This window comes from Trachurus trachurus (genome assembly GCF_905171665.1).
Source record: "Trachurus trachurus genome assembly, chromosome: 21".
Lineage (NCBI taxonomy): Eukaryota > Metazoa > Chordata > Actinopteri > Carangiformes > Carangidae > Trachurus > Trachurus trachurus.
The window spans coordinates 25453835-25471798 of record NC_139899.1 but is presented as its reverse complement, the minus strand read 5'-3'; the positions used below and the strand labels follow the sequence as shown (position 1 = coordinate 25471798).

The window sequence follows — 17964 nt, the reverse complement described above, 5'->3', positions numbered from 1 at the left end:
GGCTTTGATGCAGCGTGTGAACGGTTTCCTGTTGAAGCCGCTTTATTCTCCGACGCTGACCTGTGGTGAACCGAGGAGCCGAAGGGGGAAGAAACTTAATCATTTGTGATTTGCTGCATCTTCACTTGGTGCTGGTTTGTACTGCAGTTTGTGTTGGACGCTGGATGGTTGAAAAGGTTTTAAAGGGATAGTTCACCCAAAATTCAATTCAATTTCACTCATTATCTACTCACCCTCATGTGGACTAAGGGCTGGGAGAAGTTTCAGAGTAATTACAGCGGGGCTCCGTGCAGCACTGCATGTCCATATGATGGTTACGAACGGAGCTCACTTTTCTTCGTCCAAAAAGACACACCAAAAACCATCCAAATACCTCCATAGTGCTCGTATGTAATGTCCCTCTTGTATTGCAGCCCCAACATGGGAAATTGTTCGGAAAAAAATAAATAAGTCTATGTTTTAAGCTTGTTTGTAGTGGAAGCTCCCAGTGTCTCAGTTCACTGCTCTTCTGGCGGAACAATTTCTCATGTTGGGGCTTAAATACAAAAGGGACATTACAGACGAGCACTATGGAGGTATTTGGATGTTTTTTGGTGTGTCTTTTTGGACGAAGAAAGTGAGCACCATTCACAACAAATATATATGGACAAATATAATGTAACTCAGAGAAGGCACGGAGGACTCTGAAACTTCTCCCAGCCCTTAGTCGACATGAGGGTGAGTAGATAATGAGTGAAATTTGAATTTTGGGTGAACTATCCCTTTAACTTGTTGAGTCTCTTGGATCCGGGCCCAGAGGTTTGGATTCTTCAGTCCGGACTCGTTTGAGGTTCAGTGAGATGGTTTCTCTGCCGCGGCGCTGACAACGTGAACGTGACCATGAAGGTGAAAGCAGCACGAGAAGGAAAGTTGAGAGGATCGTCGGTGTTGTCTGCTGCAGTTTATTCAGACCGGGAGTAAACGTGTTCTGTCATTTCGAACCGGTCTCTGTGAAATATATCAGGGTGATTCATTTGGACGGCACATGAACAAATGAAAACAATATTTCCTGAAAATACCAAAGTGCAAAATCACATATAGGAGCCGACTCGGTGCTGCTACAGTGAGTTAGCGTCAGGCTGGAGGTCAATGTCAGGGTTTGTAAAGTGAAGAGAGAAGATGTTGTCCAAAAATCTTAATGCACCAATAATATATTAACATAAATAATCATTTCTATTCAGAAGGAACATGAGAAAACAATAATATACAGTGTCTTGTGTTACTTTGCGTTTAGTTTTGGTTAATTTACTGTACTTTTGTCTAATTTCCTTAGTTTTGTTTATAATAATCTTTATTATGGACTCGAAAAAGTGGTCCATTCTCATACACATACACACTTAATATACAAGACAAAACAAAGCAGACATACAAGCAAACAAATAATATAAAATACAGTAATTTGTCACTCTTAGTTTAAAAGAAACGGTGCAAACTGTTTTGCCAGTGCTTACGAAGCCTGGATGTGAGCCAATATCCCATCATGGGGCAGGTTAAGGCCTTAATAATGCAGTTATCAGATAGATCCAAACGACGCATGAAATTGAACATCAGCTTGCGCAACAATGCCAGACATGGTACATTAGAAGATACAAATAACTGGCTGGCACTGTGCCACCTATAGTTTTAGTTGACTTTAGTCCAGGGTTAGGGTTTACTCCTTACTTTTGTCTAGTTTCCTTTGTCTTTAGTTTTGTTTTAATTACATTTTTAGTTTTCTATACTTTACTTTTGTTAAAGTTTTCTTTAGTTTCGTTAAGTTTACTTAAGTTTTCTTTACTGTTGTTACGTTTACTTAACTTCTGTAACTTTAGTTTCATTTCTGTCTTTTTTAGTTTAGTTTTATTCGATCTTTTGCACAAATTATTTACAGTCAAGCATCAATCACAATCAATCGACCTTCAATAATACATTCCTTAGTTCAAACATAGTTCATAAATATTACAAAGATCGAAAAGGTGTAGGCTGAAGCTATCCAGCTTATACGTGCCTACCCTTTAATTCACAATTTCGGTCAAACTATTAGAGCTCTTCATGGTTTCAGTGTGTTATCTTACTTGAGGTTGTCTGCTCATACGTTACATTAAAATATTACCTAAAACCTAAAAGTATAAATAAATCATACATTTTCCAGTAGAGGAAAGGAACTCATAGAAAGTTTTCCTCGTCATTTCAACAGGTCTTTTTTATAATCCCACGAAATTAAAGAGATAAAAACTTGTAGAAAGAAGAAAAGAAAAAATATCTAAAAAAAATATATATATATTGATAATGATAAATGAAGACAGATGTTTGAACTCTGTAACACAAATAACTCTATTTAGATTTGAAAGAAAAATATTTGTAAAAATGTGTCCTGGGAGTTATTGAAGAAGATGATGATGTTTGTCTGTTATAGACCCTGTGTCGTCATGGATACGCCAGTGATTGACACTTATTGAAGAAAACCATTCATGATTCTGACACACAACGTTTCCACATTAACTGTGTCAGGATTATTAAGTGTAGCAGCAACCTGGCGCCATCGCACACAACGGAAAAATATGATGATATGAGTTAGTAGTTTGAATCAGCGAGTGAGTTCAAGGCCGAGAGTGAGAAGAGAACGAGGGGGTTCGTCCTTCAATCTGATCCCTTCCTCCATCCTTCCTTCTTTTCTTCCTTTCTCCCTTCCTTCTTTCCACAATCCTTTTCCTTTGTCCTTACTAAGGACATCCAATTGATCCAATCGACCTGATCTCTTCCCTCCCTCCATCTTTCTTTCCATCCTTTTTCCCTTCCTTCTTTCCTCCCTTCTTCCCCTTCTTCCTTCCTTCTTCTTCCTTCCTTGGACAAATCTGTTTCCTCCCTCCCTCCCTCCATCTTTCTTTCCTTCCCTTTTCCCTTCCTTCTTTCTTCCTTGAATGAATCTGTTCCCTCCCTCCTCCTATCTTTCCTTCCTTTTTCCCTTCCATCTTTCCCTTTGTCCTTCCTTCCTTCCTTCCTTTCTTCCTTTCTCCCTTCCTTCTTTCCACAATCCTTTTTCCTTTCCTTTCCTTCCTTCCTTCCGTCCTTCCGTCCTTCCTTTTGTCCTTACTTCTTCTTCCTTCCTCTTTTGATCCAATTGACCTGATCTCTTCCCTCCCTCCATCTTTCTTTCCTTCCTTTTTCTCTTCCTTCTTTCCTCCTTTCTTCCTTCCTTCTTCTTCCTTCCTTGAACAAATCTGTTCCCTCCATCCATCTTTCTGTCCTTCCTTTTTCCCACACTCCTTTTCCCACCATTCCTTCCTTCCCTTCGTCCTTACTTATTCCTTCCTTTCTGTCCCTCCTCCTATCTTTCCTTCCTTTTTCCCTTCCTTCTTTCCTCCCATCTTTCCCTTTGTCCTTCCTGCCTTCCTTCCTTCTTTCCCTTCATCCATCCTTCCTTCCTTCCCTCCTTGACCCAGGAGGACAACAGGAGGATTAAACGGATTCATGTTTCATCTGATGAGGAGGCAGAAACTCTCCAGTTGAAGCTCAGAGACGAAGCTTGAACTTGTTTTAGCTCAAGTCCAAACCTGCTGCAGCTCAGTTACTGTTTAATAGATTACTGTATGTTCTCCGTACACTGACCCAGTTTAAATAAAGTTTTGTTTCAGTGTTATGTCCTCCGTACACTGACCCAGTTTAAATAAAGTTTTGTGTCAGTGTTTCGTGTAGAAGATGCATTGGTCGCCGCTCAGGTTTCGCTGACTCATCGGGGATTTATTTTTCAGTCTTAGTTAGTGGAGAGTTGAGCCATCGGTTCTTGAACATAATGTGCTGGTCGAGCTTCAACACGGAGAGTTTCTCCTGCCAGTCGACGACGAGGGTGTGAACGTTCATTTTATCGACACCTGTGAGTCTGATCTGTGGGCACACGCCAGGAAACAATGACTGTTCACCAACACTGGAGCCTGATACTGGAGGAAAAACAAGCTGAGTGCACAGATAAAGCACTGATTATTGATTACCTGGGGGAAAACACAGGGCGTGAGGAGTCTGTGATGTGGTGATTTGATGACTGTAATCAATATTTTGTATTAATAAGTGAGAGATATTACTCTGAGAGATTAAACTACAGAGGATTATTATCTGACTCCGCTGCTTTACGAAGCTTTATTGTGAGTTTCAGCTCTTTTTTTTGTGTCATAGCATCAGCAAATCTCTGAAAACCCACTGTTTGCCATCTGTTCAGATGTGAAAGTAGGTTAGTTATTAAAGCTGTTTTCATAGATCACCTTTAGAAACCACTACCAGGGTAACTTGGTGCCGTTATTTTAAAACATGTAAAGATACATAAACATGTGTCATGGAAACAATAAAAAAAAAAGAAATACAAGAATAGGTTATTAACACATTAAAAGTTGCATGAAGCTTCAGAGGTGACAGTCAATTCAACTCAAAGAGACCAAAAACGGAGCAAAAACACAGTGAAGATTTAAATTTGTACTTTGCCAGATATTAATATTGTTGTTCAAAAACTGCTGGATGTGAACAGCAACAGGTTTCACACATGAACTCAACAGATGAAGTTTTGTCTTTATGTAAAGTACATTGAGTTGCCTTGGTATTAAATGCACCATATAAATAAGGATGCCTTGCCTTATTTATCTGAACTTTCACCTGAAACTTTAACCTTTTAAAGGGTTAACCTTCTACATTCACGTCGGCCACAGCCCCGCTGTTTTCAAGATTTAGGTTTTCTCATGAACACGGGAACACTGTCAACTCAGGGGTTAATTAATTAGGATTTGGTTCCTAAAGGTCAAGTCCACTGTGACCTGATAATGCACGTTTTGGGCATAGCATAATTTGCAAATTCACACATTTCGTTATGACATAATTTAAGTCACATTTCAACAACAACAACAGTTTTTATCCAAATGGCCAAAGGTCAACATCGCTGTGACATCATAATGTTCTACAAAAACACTTCAGGTCGTTGTTCAACACTGTAACTGAGGAGGAGGCAAGAAAAACAACCATGAGGCAGCGATTATAGTTTGACTTTTAATCAGTTTTAATCAGTTCTTTATTGATTCAAGAGGAGGAAAAATTAAGCAGCAAATATTTTCTCACGTGACCTTTTTAAACATAACAAGGTCACGTGTAAAGAACAAGTATTTGTAAAGGTTTAAGCCTCTCAAGGCAACAAAGGGCAACTTATAGAGAGGGCTTAAATGTTTCAGAGCTTCACACGGGATGCCACTGTGATATAACACATCACCAGCTGTGACACTCGAACGCAGCGTGAGAGATTAACAGGAGAGCTTGAGTTACCTCTGAGTGCTGCTAATTGCAGCTTTTCTGAAAAGATGAAACTACAGTCTACAGAAAACCCTCCATTCAGACGTGTTTAAACCTTATTTTGTCCATTCTTGTGATAATTTTCAGCCTTTTCTTTGCTGCAGTTTAACAGAAACTGGAGGAACTTATATAATTACATCAGTGCCGTGGCGGCATTAGTCAAGAGTTTCCACTGGGACCCGTTAACTGCTGTAACCGGGCAGAGAAACGTGTTTCTCATGTTTGGCGTTTCCCTCCAAACAAATGTTTTTTAGTACTTATCATTGCTTTTTTATGTGGAATCTGCCACAACGATGCGTTCGAGTCCAGTGCCTCTAAAAGCCTCCCTCAGGCGTCATAAATTACCAACCTGTGGGAGATAAATTATCTCACAGCTGTGACACTTTCTTGTTCCTGACTGGCCCACTGGGGGGTGGGGGGTCGGGGACAACATGTTTTCTGTTGACTGTTACCGTAAATTCATAAATACTCCTTTTTATTTTTTTATTCAACACAACTGCAGCGTGCCCGGACGTTATTGGAAACAGGCGTCTGGGCTCAGCAGCCAGTTTGTTAGCGACACGGAGCTAAAGCTAACGCAGCCGAACACAACGGCCGTAGAGCTGTGATGAAACTCTATGGTCAACAACTTTATGGTCGTTGTGGAGGCGACAGTTTGAAGAGTAGTTGGTCCAAAGCATTAAAACCAATGAGGCTAAATTAGAAAAACACGGTCTCATTATAAACCTCATGAAGATTGGAGCCAGATTTACATAATAAACTTAAGTGTAGAAGTGACAGGTCTTTGATTATATCTTTAATTATATGTTTTGGTTCAGTTTTAATTCGTCAAAAACTCTCTTTGTTGTTCATGAAAACACATTGAACTTTATATGTGTGTTTTTCTAATAATAATAGTACTAATAATAATAACTTTATATATAGTACATATATAGCACCTTTAAAAATGCAAGTTTACAAAGTCCTTCACAAAACAACATATAGGAGACAAGTTACAAGTGCCATAAAACCATAAGAGATGGACCGCCCAAGCGATACAGAAACACAGGCAACACGAGAAGCCAACAACAAATTGAGACCAGGATGCAGTTAATTAGATGAAATTAATAAAAAAAAAAAGGGCAGTTTACATGATAAAAGGAGATGAGATGAGATACGGTAGGATAGGAAAAGATGGGATAAAAGTTAAAATAGAAGAAGGTGTAGTAAGTAAAACTAAGAGCATCTGAGTAAAACTGTGAGATAAATGTTTGAAATGTTTCACATTAAAACCACTTCCTGTGTCCTCCAGACTCTTAACGCTAAACATTCAGAGGAAATCTGAAAATATGACAGTCGCAGAAAAGCAGAAACGATGTGAAATAAAAACGGTATTTGTGCCAAAAAGAGTAAGAGTTTTTGTTGTGGAAATGTACAAAACACCGGGTATCATTTGTATTTCTGTGTCTGGTGACATTAAACTTTCCCTCCGGTATCTTCTTCTCTCTCCTCCGTCTCAGGTGAACGGACCGTACCATCCCGCCCAGTCCTCCGGCCTGTGACAAATCACATCATCACACCTCTTTGCCATGGCGATGGACATTTATGGACCTGACGTCAGAAGCCCTTGTGGTCCGACCTTCCTCCTCCTCCTCCTCCTCCTCCTCCTCCTCCTCCTCCTCCTCTCTGAGGCATCATGGGAGGGAAACACTTTTGTTCTGTTCCTGCCAAAAAAAAAGGACTAAATGAACAGTTTGAGGCGGCGTTCAGCAGCCGTTCGTGTTCGCCACGGACTATTTGTGGATCTGCTGTGGTTCCTGGATGAAGCCTTATTTACTACACCCTCGGTTCTTATTCAGTCGTTTTCCTTAAACACTCTTAAATACGAAGCCTGACATCGTCTCCACGCTGCGGTCGCGTCAAAATGTCAGAGCCTCGGTCAGATGCTGGATGACCTTCGCTCCGTCTCATTCCACCAAACAACTCAGAACGAAGTAAAGACTAAAGCTGCGTTTTAACTCAGCCGGAAGTTGGAAATTCACGCAGTAAAACCAGCCTCTGTTCTCCTACGGTTGTAGCTGGAAAAACCCCCAGAGAGAAATGAACGGGGGGGAGATTTCCTCTGATCACAACATCACAACTTCTCTGTTTTACAGCACAAAGCGAAGGAACAGTTTGACACGTTGGGGAATATTCTCACCCACCTCATTGCTGCAAGTTTGATGAGGAGATTGTTGTGTGTTTGTGTCATAAATATGAAGCTGAGAAACATTTAAGAGCATAAAGACAAACGATTAATGTGAAAGTTTTTTTTTTTTTACACTTATTGTGTCAGTGTGTGAGCTTTAATTGAGCCGATAGCTGGAATTTGTCACCGCTGAACAGCTGGAGCTTCATATTTAACACAGATATTCACAGTGTGTGGGAATATTTCACCAAAATGTTAAACAGAGATGATTCTGGTTGGATTTAAAGTCACCTGCTGAAACTGTAACATCCAATATTAACCAATTATCAATGCATCAAAAAAAAAAAAAAACTTCTGTTGCATTTTCTTAGCAGGAAGTCGGTCATGACTCAGCTGCATCAACGAGTTTCTACCCACAAACCACTACCTTTGTAAAATCAATCAATCCGCACACTTTTCACGGCTGATCAATCACTGGTTCCTGTTTCTTAAATGAGAGGATTTTGCTGCTTTTTTTTCTGTTTAATATTGTTTTAAATCACATATTTTGGAACTTTTTTCTCACATAGAAACGAGCACATTTCTGTTTTTTTTTCCCACTTATCCACACATGTTACTAAAACCACAGAGGTGTCAGTGCAGAAGCTTTTCTTTTGTTTACAGCAGAGTTTGTGTCTAAAAACACTTCACCATGTCCTCTTCTGCTCCTCTTGTTGCCTCACGTCTTTTCTTTCCATCAGTCTGAGAACATTTTTTTATTTTTATTATTATATATTATATCTCCTTCCTCTGTTAGTCGCTGTTTGAAGGCCTCACTTTGTTTCAATGATACACAAACCAACGAGGAGAAGAGCGGCTATAAAACAACAGACATTTTCACTCTCGCATGATGAAAAAAAGAGAAAAAAAGAGCTGTGTTTGATGATTTTGTCTTTTTTTCCTTTTGCCTTTTACTAATGGAGCCTGAAATCTTTTGTGCCTGTTTGTCTGTTTTGTTCCTCACTCACTAAATTCCTCTTTATTTGCACAGTTAGTTCCACTTTTCTCTGTGTTTTCACAAACCCACAAGTCGTTTGTTTTAACTCCGACTACCAGACTTTTTTTTTGCTTTTTTTTTTGCTTTATCAGGGTAAAAATCAAATCAAATGTACTGAACTTTTTACAGCAGTCGTCATGTAGCAAACTTGTTTGTCTGGTCTCAGAGGAAACACCGTCATCTGCAGCTTTGAATCAGTTCTGCTGGAAACAAACAAACAAACAAACGAAGCTCCTGTCTTCACATGTTTTCACTCACAAACACACAAACTCATCTACAGTCCAGAAAATCCCAAAAAGCCATGTGACACTATCATAAAGCTTCAGCTTCAGCCTCTTTAGTTTGCAGCAACGTTTTAAATCAACACACAGTTGGTCGTCCTGTTCAGAAAATGCAAACAGAAGAGTTTTTAATCAGCCGTTACACTTTAAAACTTAATTTTCTAAAAGTAAATGATCTGGGGTGAGATGGATCAATCAGAGACGCCCCCTTGTGCTTTTAAAAGCAGAAATAAAGATTTAAAGACGATGTGTCGTTTTTAAAATGTCGTCAATGTTTAAATCAACTGGTCTCACTGTCGAAGAAATGAAGAAACAAACTGAAAAGTTATTGTCAGAACTGTGATTGTGTCCGAATGTATAGATATAAATATATATACTGTATATACATGATGAGCCAAATCTCTGGAAATGAATATAATCTGTTTTTGTTTTTTTTAAATGATGATTTCACAGTGATAAATGCAAAAAGGTTCACAGGAAGTGGCTTCATCTGTGATCCTGTACTGTGTCTTTTTTTTTTTTTTTTACTTTACACTGATTAAACTGATTTTTGTTTAAAGTGTTTTTTCCACTTCCTGTTTGATAAACAGCCTCAATGGCTTTTTGATTTTAGTCAAGAAAGAAGCTGAACACAAAGACAATAAAGTGAATCTCTGTCATTCAGTCGACGACCAGTTTGTCCTCGCATCGTCTCTACACATCGAGCGCATGTTGAGTGTGTGCTGCAGGTTAAATGGTATTTGCCGTTTGCTGCTGTGTTGCCTTATACAACTGGACATATGAAACCTGAAACTGAATCTGTAGCAGAGAGAAGACAAAAGAAAAAGTCATAAAGTTTTGTGTCTTTATCCGAAGAACAGTGTGTTCAGCATCTGAGCTGAGGTCAGGTCGGCCGGGGAGGGAGGGAGGGAAACTCATCCATCACTAGGAATAAAATCAGCAGCAAATCCAAACCAGGAAGACTCCCAAGTCTAAGAGAAGCAGCAATTACATGCTGGAGAGCTGCGAGCCGAGCTGCACTGTGGTCGTCAAACCTTCCTGAGTTTACATGGAAGGTGTTGGACGTTAATTTAGATTTCAGGGAAACTTCAGCAGCGAGATAAGAGCGAAACTGGACTCAAATCTGAAAAAGGAGACAAAATCCTGAATGTGTTTCAAATGAACCAAGATTCAATTTAGTGTTGTCTTGTCCCTTTAAGCCTCAGCACTGAATGAACTCCAGGTGTTTATGTTGTTCAGGTTTCAGCCCCCCGAGCAGCGAGTCTCCGTTTTAAAACCAGTGGGATGATGATCATCAGGAGCAGAGTGATGTAAATCAGCGGTGAAACAATGATCCTTTTTCACATTTTTTGTGCACAAGCCCCAAAGTAATGTCAGTACCCAGGTGGTCTTGTTTAAAAAGGTACCTCTTTAAATTTTACAACCAAAAAGCCAGAATAAGTAAAAAACAAAAAACAGACTGCAACACATCACATTAGTCCTGCAGGAAAACACTTTGAAACCACAACTCACAACAAACTGAGCTTCAGCTGTTGCACTGATGTGAGGATCCTAAAAGTTTTTTGCACTGATAGAATCAGGAGACTTGGAGCTTTTCAACGGTGTCGACTTTGTCAAGGTTGACTGACGGTCGTGGGTCTGGTTCAGACCAAAAACACAGTGAGGCAACCACAACCACAGGCCAGAGGCTGTAAAGAGGCAGAACTGTCTGATGCTCAGCTTTCCAGAGGTCCCTGAACTCAACATGTGTGACATTAAATTTCATATAGAGCTGACTTCTATCACGTTTATCTGTATCTGCTCATTAAAATGTAGTGAAGGTTAAAAAATAACTACATAATATTAATATCTGGCGCACATGAGGGCTGTAAGTCAAACTAACAAGCTTTGTACTCTCAAATTCAAGAGATGGGAGCTGGGACACCGGGTCGGAGGCGCAGATCTTGTAAGGTTGGTTTTTGGCCAAGAGACGCTAGATGGAAGGAGAGACAGAGAGGCCCAATTCCGATTCTATTTTTCATCCCTACCCCTAGCCCTAGCCCTTAACCCTTGCCCTTGAAACGGAGCTACAAGGAGTAGGGTTGAAAGTCAACCCCTACGAATTGGGACACCACTTCAACAATCACATACGTCATCAGTCGTCTCTGCTGGCTTTCACATAAGCAGACGTGACGAGCTTTTGCCACAAATTCTCTATTCAGAACCACGTTAACTTAATAAAATCAAATCAAATTTAATGAAGACTGATCGGTTCATTGTAAAACATTTATTTATTGATGTAAATGTGGTGATTTCTGTATAGGCTACATATCCCCCAGGCAGTGCTGCTTCTGTGTCCAAAACACATGAAGCTTCACTTTTAATTCAAACAAATTAATGCGACAATTGTTACATTTCATCAATGAGACAAGCATTTATCTCCTAAAAAGAATGTAACTACGCGGCGGTAAACCTTTAAAACCCTGCGGGTAAGTTAATTAGCGGTCGTCTTTTCTACCGGGATGAGGTCGGGAGGTTGGCCGGCTGACAAGCTCTCCGGACGGGGTGGTGTCTCCGTGACGAGCCGCTGATCTGCTCCACAGGTGGAGGCTCCACTTCTCCAAAAAACATCGGAGCAAACGTCTAAACAGCCTCATGTGGATAAACCGACCGCACATTGGGGATCTAAACAGCTACTTTCTCACATGAAAAAATATTAAAACTTAACAAAATGACGTAATAACAGCGCTACAGTGAGAAATAAATCAGCTGCCGGTTGCCGCAAGATGCATTCTGGGAAACTTGCCATAGCCCTCGGTCCGTAGTGTGCCCCTGAAAAATCTCCGTTTCGAGGGCGAGATAGCCCTACCACTTCCCCCTAACCCTCGTCTGAACCAGAATTGGGACACCCCTACCACTTCACGTGAACGCGCAAAACGAAGGGTTAGGGCCAAGGGCTAGGGCTAAGGGGAGAATCGGAATTCGGCCAGAGCCTCCATTCTCCCTGTAACAAGTAATTTAGCCATCACAAAAAAACTTGCATAGTTCTTCTTTAAAGGTGTTCAGAAATGGCCGTTTGTCCTGTTTGTCGCGCCTCCTTCCACGAGCTGCAACACAAGTTTACCCGAGTAAGGAAAACAAATTTGATTGGTCGTTATCGAGTGGGCGGGATATTCAATGTTTGGGGCGATACCGAGCTCTGTGTGTGTGTCTCAGACGTTTGATTGATGGATGACAGATCCAATATCAGTGGCTGATGAATCCATGAGCAGCGTGACGTATACATCCATGTGCCTGCATTATCCAATGCAAAAAAAACAATACCACACTTTCATCCCGGATTTACTCGAAAATAGAATTTTGCACAAAGTTTGGGCTCCATCGTCTGATAGATGAGTTATTACACTAATGTTAAGACCCACAGTGGGCTCAAATTCAATTTTCTTTTCTGTACACCTTTAAAGCAGAAAGTGCAGTGATTGGTTAAAACAGCTGAAAGCAAACAGGAGTTAATAGTGGAGCTAAAGCTGCAGTGGTTTTCACACCGGCAGGATGATTCATAATAAACAACAGTGTTGTGGAGGAACTGGAGGAACATTGAGAAACATAAGAACGCAGAGGAACCGGTGTTGACTCCTCATGTTTGTAATAGTTTGGTTTCAAGATGGCGCTGAGGAGCAGGACGACTCAGACCAAACCTCTTATTAGGATCAATTTGTGGAGTAGTTTTGTTTTTTGTTTCTTTCATTTTGGTTTTTTTGACACTAAGTAAAACACAGATCACCAGTGTTTTCCTGCATGTGGGATATTTCCAGTGGTTTTTTGCAGAATAAAGTGAAAGAAGATCCTGAACATGTCGTAATGTGTTTTGACAGTGCAGCTGTAAACAAACACACAAAGTCTTCACCCATATTGTGTTTGTCTTATGGTTAATATGCGTGTGTGGATTTACCTGCAGAGATGAGGTCACATGCACAGGCCTCAAGTGAGTTTTTTTTCTCCCCCCTCTTTACTGTAAGACACAGGAAGCACTGAGACACATAAGTGGCCGGATCAGAAGATAAACAGCAGGTGTTGCACTCAGAGTTGTTTTTTTTCCACCGGTCTCACCTTCCCTCTCTCCGCAGAAAACACCATCATGTTCCAGGAAGTAGAAGATGTGGCCGTGCGCTGATTAAAAACCCTGTCTGCTCTCTCCACTGTCCTCAGCTGCCCACATCCTGCTGCTGACCGCGGCGACCCTCTTTCATCATGTCTCATCTTTAATCTCTCTATTGGTTCTGGCTGGATTAGAGCGCCGGGGCACGGACGGATGCTGCCGCCCTGTAAATGAAGAGAGAGATGGAGAGAGAGAGAGAGCTGCTGCAGCGGACAGCAGAGGAGAAAATCCATCTTCTCCGGACCTCCCTCCGTGACAGGCCGGGGATTAGCTGGTTTAAAACACAGAGAGAGGCGCAAGGGAAAATGCTCAAACCACACTGTGAAGACTTAAACCTGCTCTTTTCTGACAGTGAACACTGAAACATGCACATAGCAACATCACTCATTTGTGGCAATAACAGATAAACTTTACCTCCAGGAAGTAGGAAACCGCCTCTGCCACGATGTACGGCAACAATAAACACACGTTAGCCCATGTTCAGTCCAGAAAATAAATATTTAAACTCTTACACATGATTTTTCCTTCGAGCTCTGAGCTGCAGCGCATTGAATTTGAAATATATATGAATAATGATACAACATTAAGATACAGAGGCGCAGCTTTAAGTCGAGGATGTTTACATCTATATAATATTTAAAGAACTGTATAGATACACATAGCTTTACATTGTATATTATTTACTTTCCGTCAAGAGATAAAGGAGGAGATTGATGACACTCACATCTGCAGCTTTAAACATCAGGCTGCATCCACCAGCTGGTTAGCTTAGCATAGCATGGTTTCCTACAGAGAGGAGAAACAGAAGGAAGCAGCTCGCCTTGGCTGTGTCTGAAGGGAACACATAAAATCTGCCTAGCAACAGCGCTAACACTCACTAATTAACAAGCTATTTCTCTTCTAATTAATCCACACAGAACCCGACAATTCACCGTTTTACAGCTCAATAAAACGAGCAGAACAAGCCAGAGTCTGTTCACTGATGTTCAATGATTAAATGACACTGAGCTCAGACGTTATGTAAACGTCGTTTTAATGAATATAATGCCACTTCAAGCTCATGAGCTCATCGCGTGGCAGCGTTTTCTGTGAGAATTTTTCCTCTTTAACGTAATCTGACTTTTCACCTTCAGAGAAGTCCAGGGAAAAGATCCAGTGGCTTTTTTTGACACAGAGAAAGTAACAGGACGAAGTCTCAGTAGCCACGCCCTGAACTTTAACCTAGTCTATTGTCTATTTTCCTCTATGTGGGACCTTGATGTGAAAACTTAACAGCATGTTGTAGAGAAGAAGAGGTCAAACTACCATCAACTCATTGGGGAAACGTTTCATGAGGTGATAAGTAAGAATTCAGGTAATTTTTCTGAAAATTTCAAGTCGCCCCCTGGTGATCATTAGGTAGAATACAGGTTAAAGTCTTTGGCTTCGTTTTCCACGGTAATTACCCAATAATCCTTAAAGCTGGAATTTACCATTTACTTAAAGCAGAAGTAAGTGGTCCGGTCGTTTTCGCTAATGCTGCGCTCCAGGCAGGCTTTTGAAATCGCAAATTACAGCTTCAAGTCACAACTTACGACTTTGTAGCGTTCCAGGCAACCCACTCGTGTTTTTCCGACCTGTTTTACCGGTGAAAGTCACTATAACGGCCACTCGTAACTTCTGACCGGTGAACTCGTACCAGATCGAACTGGTACAACTTCACGGTCGGAAAAATACAAGTTTCCTTGAACGCACCATAACAGTCCTCGTCCCTACGTCGCCACATTCACGGCGTTCCTTGGCTGCACACACAGCCCTGCATGCCGTTCTCTCTCCTCATTGGATAAAAACTGTAGGATACGATAAATGTTTTCTCTTCGGCTCAGAGCAGAGCAGAGGGACTGAGAGACCCGTGTTTCAGTCCAAACACTCTATGTAAGTGATTGCTGTCGGAAGATATAACTATTTAAGACTTATATTAACACAAAAATATCGCTTACTTCTGCTTTAACAGTACAACAACTCCTTGTCCTTTTCGTTTTCTGCTTGACTCCGCTTGTAAACAATGAGAAATGTCCCGCTTTCTGCCCCCTGGCTGCGCGCGCACATCTACGATGACGTTGCACAGAAACCAGTCTATATTGTAAAATTAAAAGCTCAAAATTGATGCAGCCGACGTCCCATCATCACATCAGGACCAACGATGAGCGGGAAGTTGCAGCTCACAACCGAGAAACAGAACCAACACACAGAAAACAATCACATTTAAACGAATGTGAAAAGCTCGAACCTTCCTAATTTGAACACACAGCTGCTGCGGGTTTAGTTCAAATTAGTTAAATGCTGACTTGACATTAGTGGACAATATGAAGGCTGGTTTTGTTTTCTGAATATGAGCTGTTAGCTTCTAAGCGTTCGCTGCCTCCGGAACCAAACAGAGGACCCAACGTGTCCCTGGTTGGTTGGTGATACTCGGTGTACTTTCTAAAGTCCACAGCTGCAAGCCGAATGTTTTTGCTTTGATTCAAGACAGTTGCTTCATCGTGTTTCGAGATGGAGTCCCAGAAGGAAGACTTACGACAGTTGGACTGACGACAAGGTGCATTTGCAGGCCTCATCGAGCATTTTTGTGAGACATCATGACATCCAACCGGAATTGGAAATTTGGCGACCCAGGATGTAAAGGTATATGACAAAAAGTATCATTGAGATTGAGCCAACTCAACTTTATCCACACTGTCAAACAGGTCTTAGTGATGCATGGTTTGCTAAATCTCTGCGATGGAAACACAGACAACAATGAGCAACACACTGCAAAAACTCAAAATCTTTCCAAGGATATTTGTCTTATTTCTTGTCAAAATGTCTCATTTCTAGTCAAAACTAATCTCTTCCCACTTTAAATAAGACTCATCACCTAAAAATTAACTTGTTTTTAGATAATTTTCACTTGTTTCAAACAAATTTTCACTTGAAATAAGTAGAATAATCTGCCAGTGAAAGCAGGTTTTTTGTGCTTGTAATAAGGAAGAAAAACTTGCTCCATTATCAGATTTTTCTACTTATTTCAAGTGAAAATATGCTTGAAAGAAGTAAAAAAGTGTCAAAAAACAAGCTACTTTTTAATGTGATGTCTTATTTTAAGTATAATGAGATTTGTTTTGACTAGAAATTACATTTTGACTAGAAATAAGACAAATATTCTTGGTAAGATATTTGAGTTTTTGCAGTGCAGAAACTTTTTAGTTCCTGAAGAAAAGTACACAGACCTAAAAACTCCAGGTACTTTTTTTTGGAAACCACCTTTACCCTTGTATTGATGAGTAACTTCAGAGATTCAAAGTTCTTCTCCAGCTGCTTCAAATGCACAAAACATAAGTAAGAATATATCCTAAAATACTGACCTAGAGTAGGAGCTTATAAAACAACACGATCTGCTCTGTTCGCTCAGACAAACTGAACCAAACTCGTCTCAGTTGAGGATAAAACCCTCGAGTCCGGTGACGAATCTCAGCTCGTGGAGGCCGACTGCCTGGTGCGCAGCTGTTTTACACAGTGATGTTTTCCCATGATGAAGTCAGCTCAACTCAGCACCTGTAGGGAGTCTGACAGGATGAACGCTGATGACTAATCTGCAGGGTCACTCACACTTTCGCACATATTGGAAGTTGAAGATGAACACGATTAAAGGCGAAGTGGCTCAACGACAGCGTCCGTGAAATCAAACGCAGACTTCGGGGCAACGACGGCAGAAATAACCAACTTTAAGCCGAGACTCGTGTGGATGCAATCAGTGTTTTTCATGACCAACATGTGCTCGCAGCCATTAGGCCTCAGCTTTCCCCCCTTTGAAGCTCATATTTAGACAGCGCTGAGTGGTCTCCTGATCAATCAAACCAGGTCTGACCTCCAGATGATGAAAAAATTAAAAGAAAATAAGTAGCAGCGCATGAAGCAGCAGGGAGAACGATGAATAAAGAAGCTGTGTGACGATTTGTCGAGAGAGTGTTCGGTCAACATCACGGTCAAAGCCATAAAAAAAAGTGCGTGGCGGCGCTAATGAGACCTCTTGGGGCCGAGTCGCTTCCAATGTCGTTACCTCTTCTCCTGCTGATATTTTCCTCTGTTTTACACTGATACTGCTGCAGAGAGTGACTCATGCTCTTTGGTTGCGCATTTTATTTACTGTCACCCATCCAACGTGTTGGTTTGTCCCCCTTTAACCAGTGGCAACCACACTCCACAGCATGTGTGTGACCCCATGAAAGCGTCTGCATCGTCTGGAGCTCGACATAATAAAAGAGGAGAGGAACACAAACAGAAAAGGCTCGGATGTCAACGCAAGCAAACAGCATACACATAAACCAGAGGAAAATGTGATGCATGCTGAATCCACACTGAGGTGACACTAAAAACCAGAGTAGACTGAGAGTCTGCAGCAGCTCCATGAGCCTCCGGGCTCAGTGGGCCCGTTAGCCTGTGAGCTAACACGCTAACAGTGACAGTGTTTACAGGCTGACGTTCAGCAGGTGTAACGCTGCAGAGCCAAAATATGTTAGTCATCATCATTTATTTATTTATTAAAAGTGTTTCAGTTTACACTCTGACTGCTGTTTATATAAACACAGGTCCACTCCAGTGTTTCTGGCCCTAAAAGCCTAAGAGCCTCTCGGGGTCATCCCTACAGTATGTTCGCCGCTGTGTATGTGAACATAGGACCCTTTTTCTGAAAAATGCTACAAATAAAAAAAAGTAACAATGCAAATAAAAAAAAGCCACAACGGAAGTGAATTACCGGGGACTATTATTGCCAATGCACGGGTATTTTTATTTCAAGAGAGAGAAATAAGAGGAAGTGTCACGTACTGTAGCGAAATGAAACACCAAACTTTTCACTTACTTTTTCATTTCTCATCTTCTTCTTATTTCTCTCTTTTATTTGCATCATTCCTTTTTTATTTGCAGCGGCGTTTCTTTTTATTTGTAGCGTTTTTTTTGTTGCAGCGTTGTTCGATTGCAT

At 41.0% G+C, this 17964-nt stretch overlaps 1 protein-coding gene across 2 annotated transcripts in view; it reads left to right on the top strand.

Moving 5' to 3' along the window:
* The window catches only part of gdap2 (ganglioside induced differentiation associated protein 2), a 57624-nt gene extending 48236 nt beyond the window's left edge, over window positions 1-9388 (top strand). For both annotated transcript variants that reach the window (XM_083997159.1, XM_083997158.1), the window contains one exon: window positions 6843-9388. In XM_083997159.1, coding sequence (XP_083853285.1) covers window positions 6843-6884 — 42 coding nt within the window. In that variant the 3' untranslated portion in view covers window positions 6885-9388. The remainder of the gene's footprint in view (window positions 1-6842) is intronic.
* Window positions 9389-17964: the final 8576 nt, after the last annotated feature.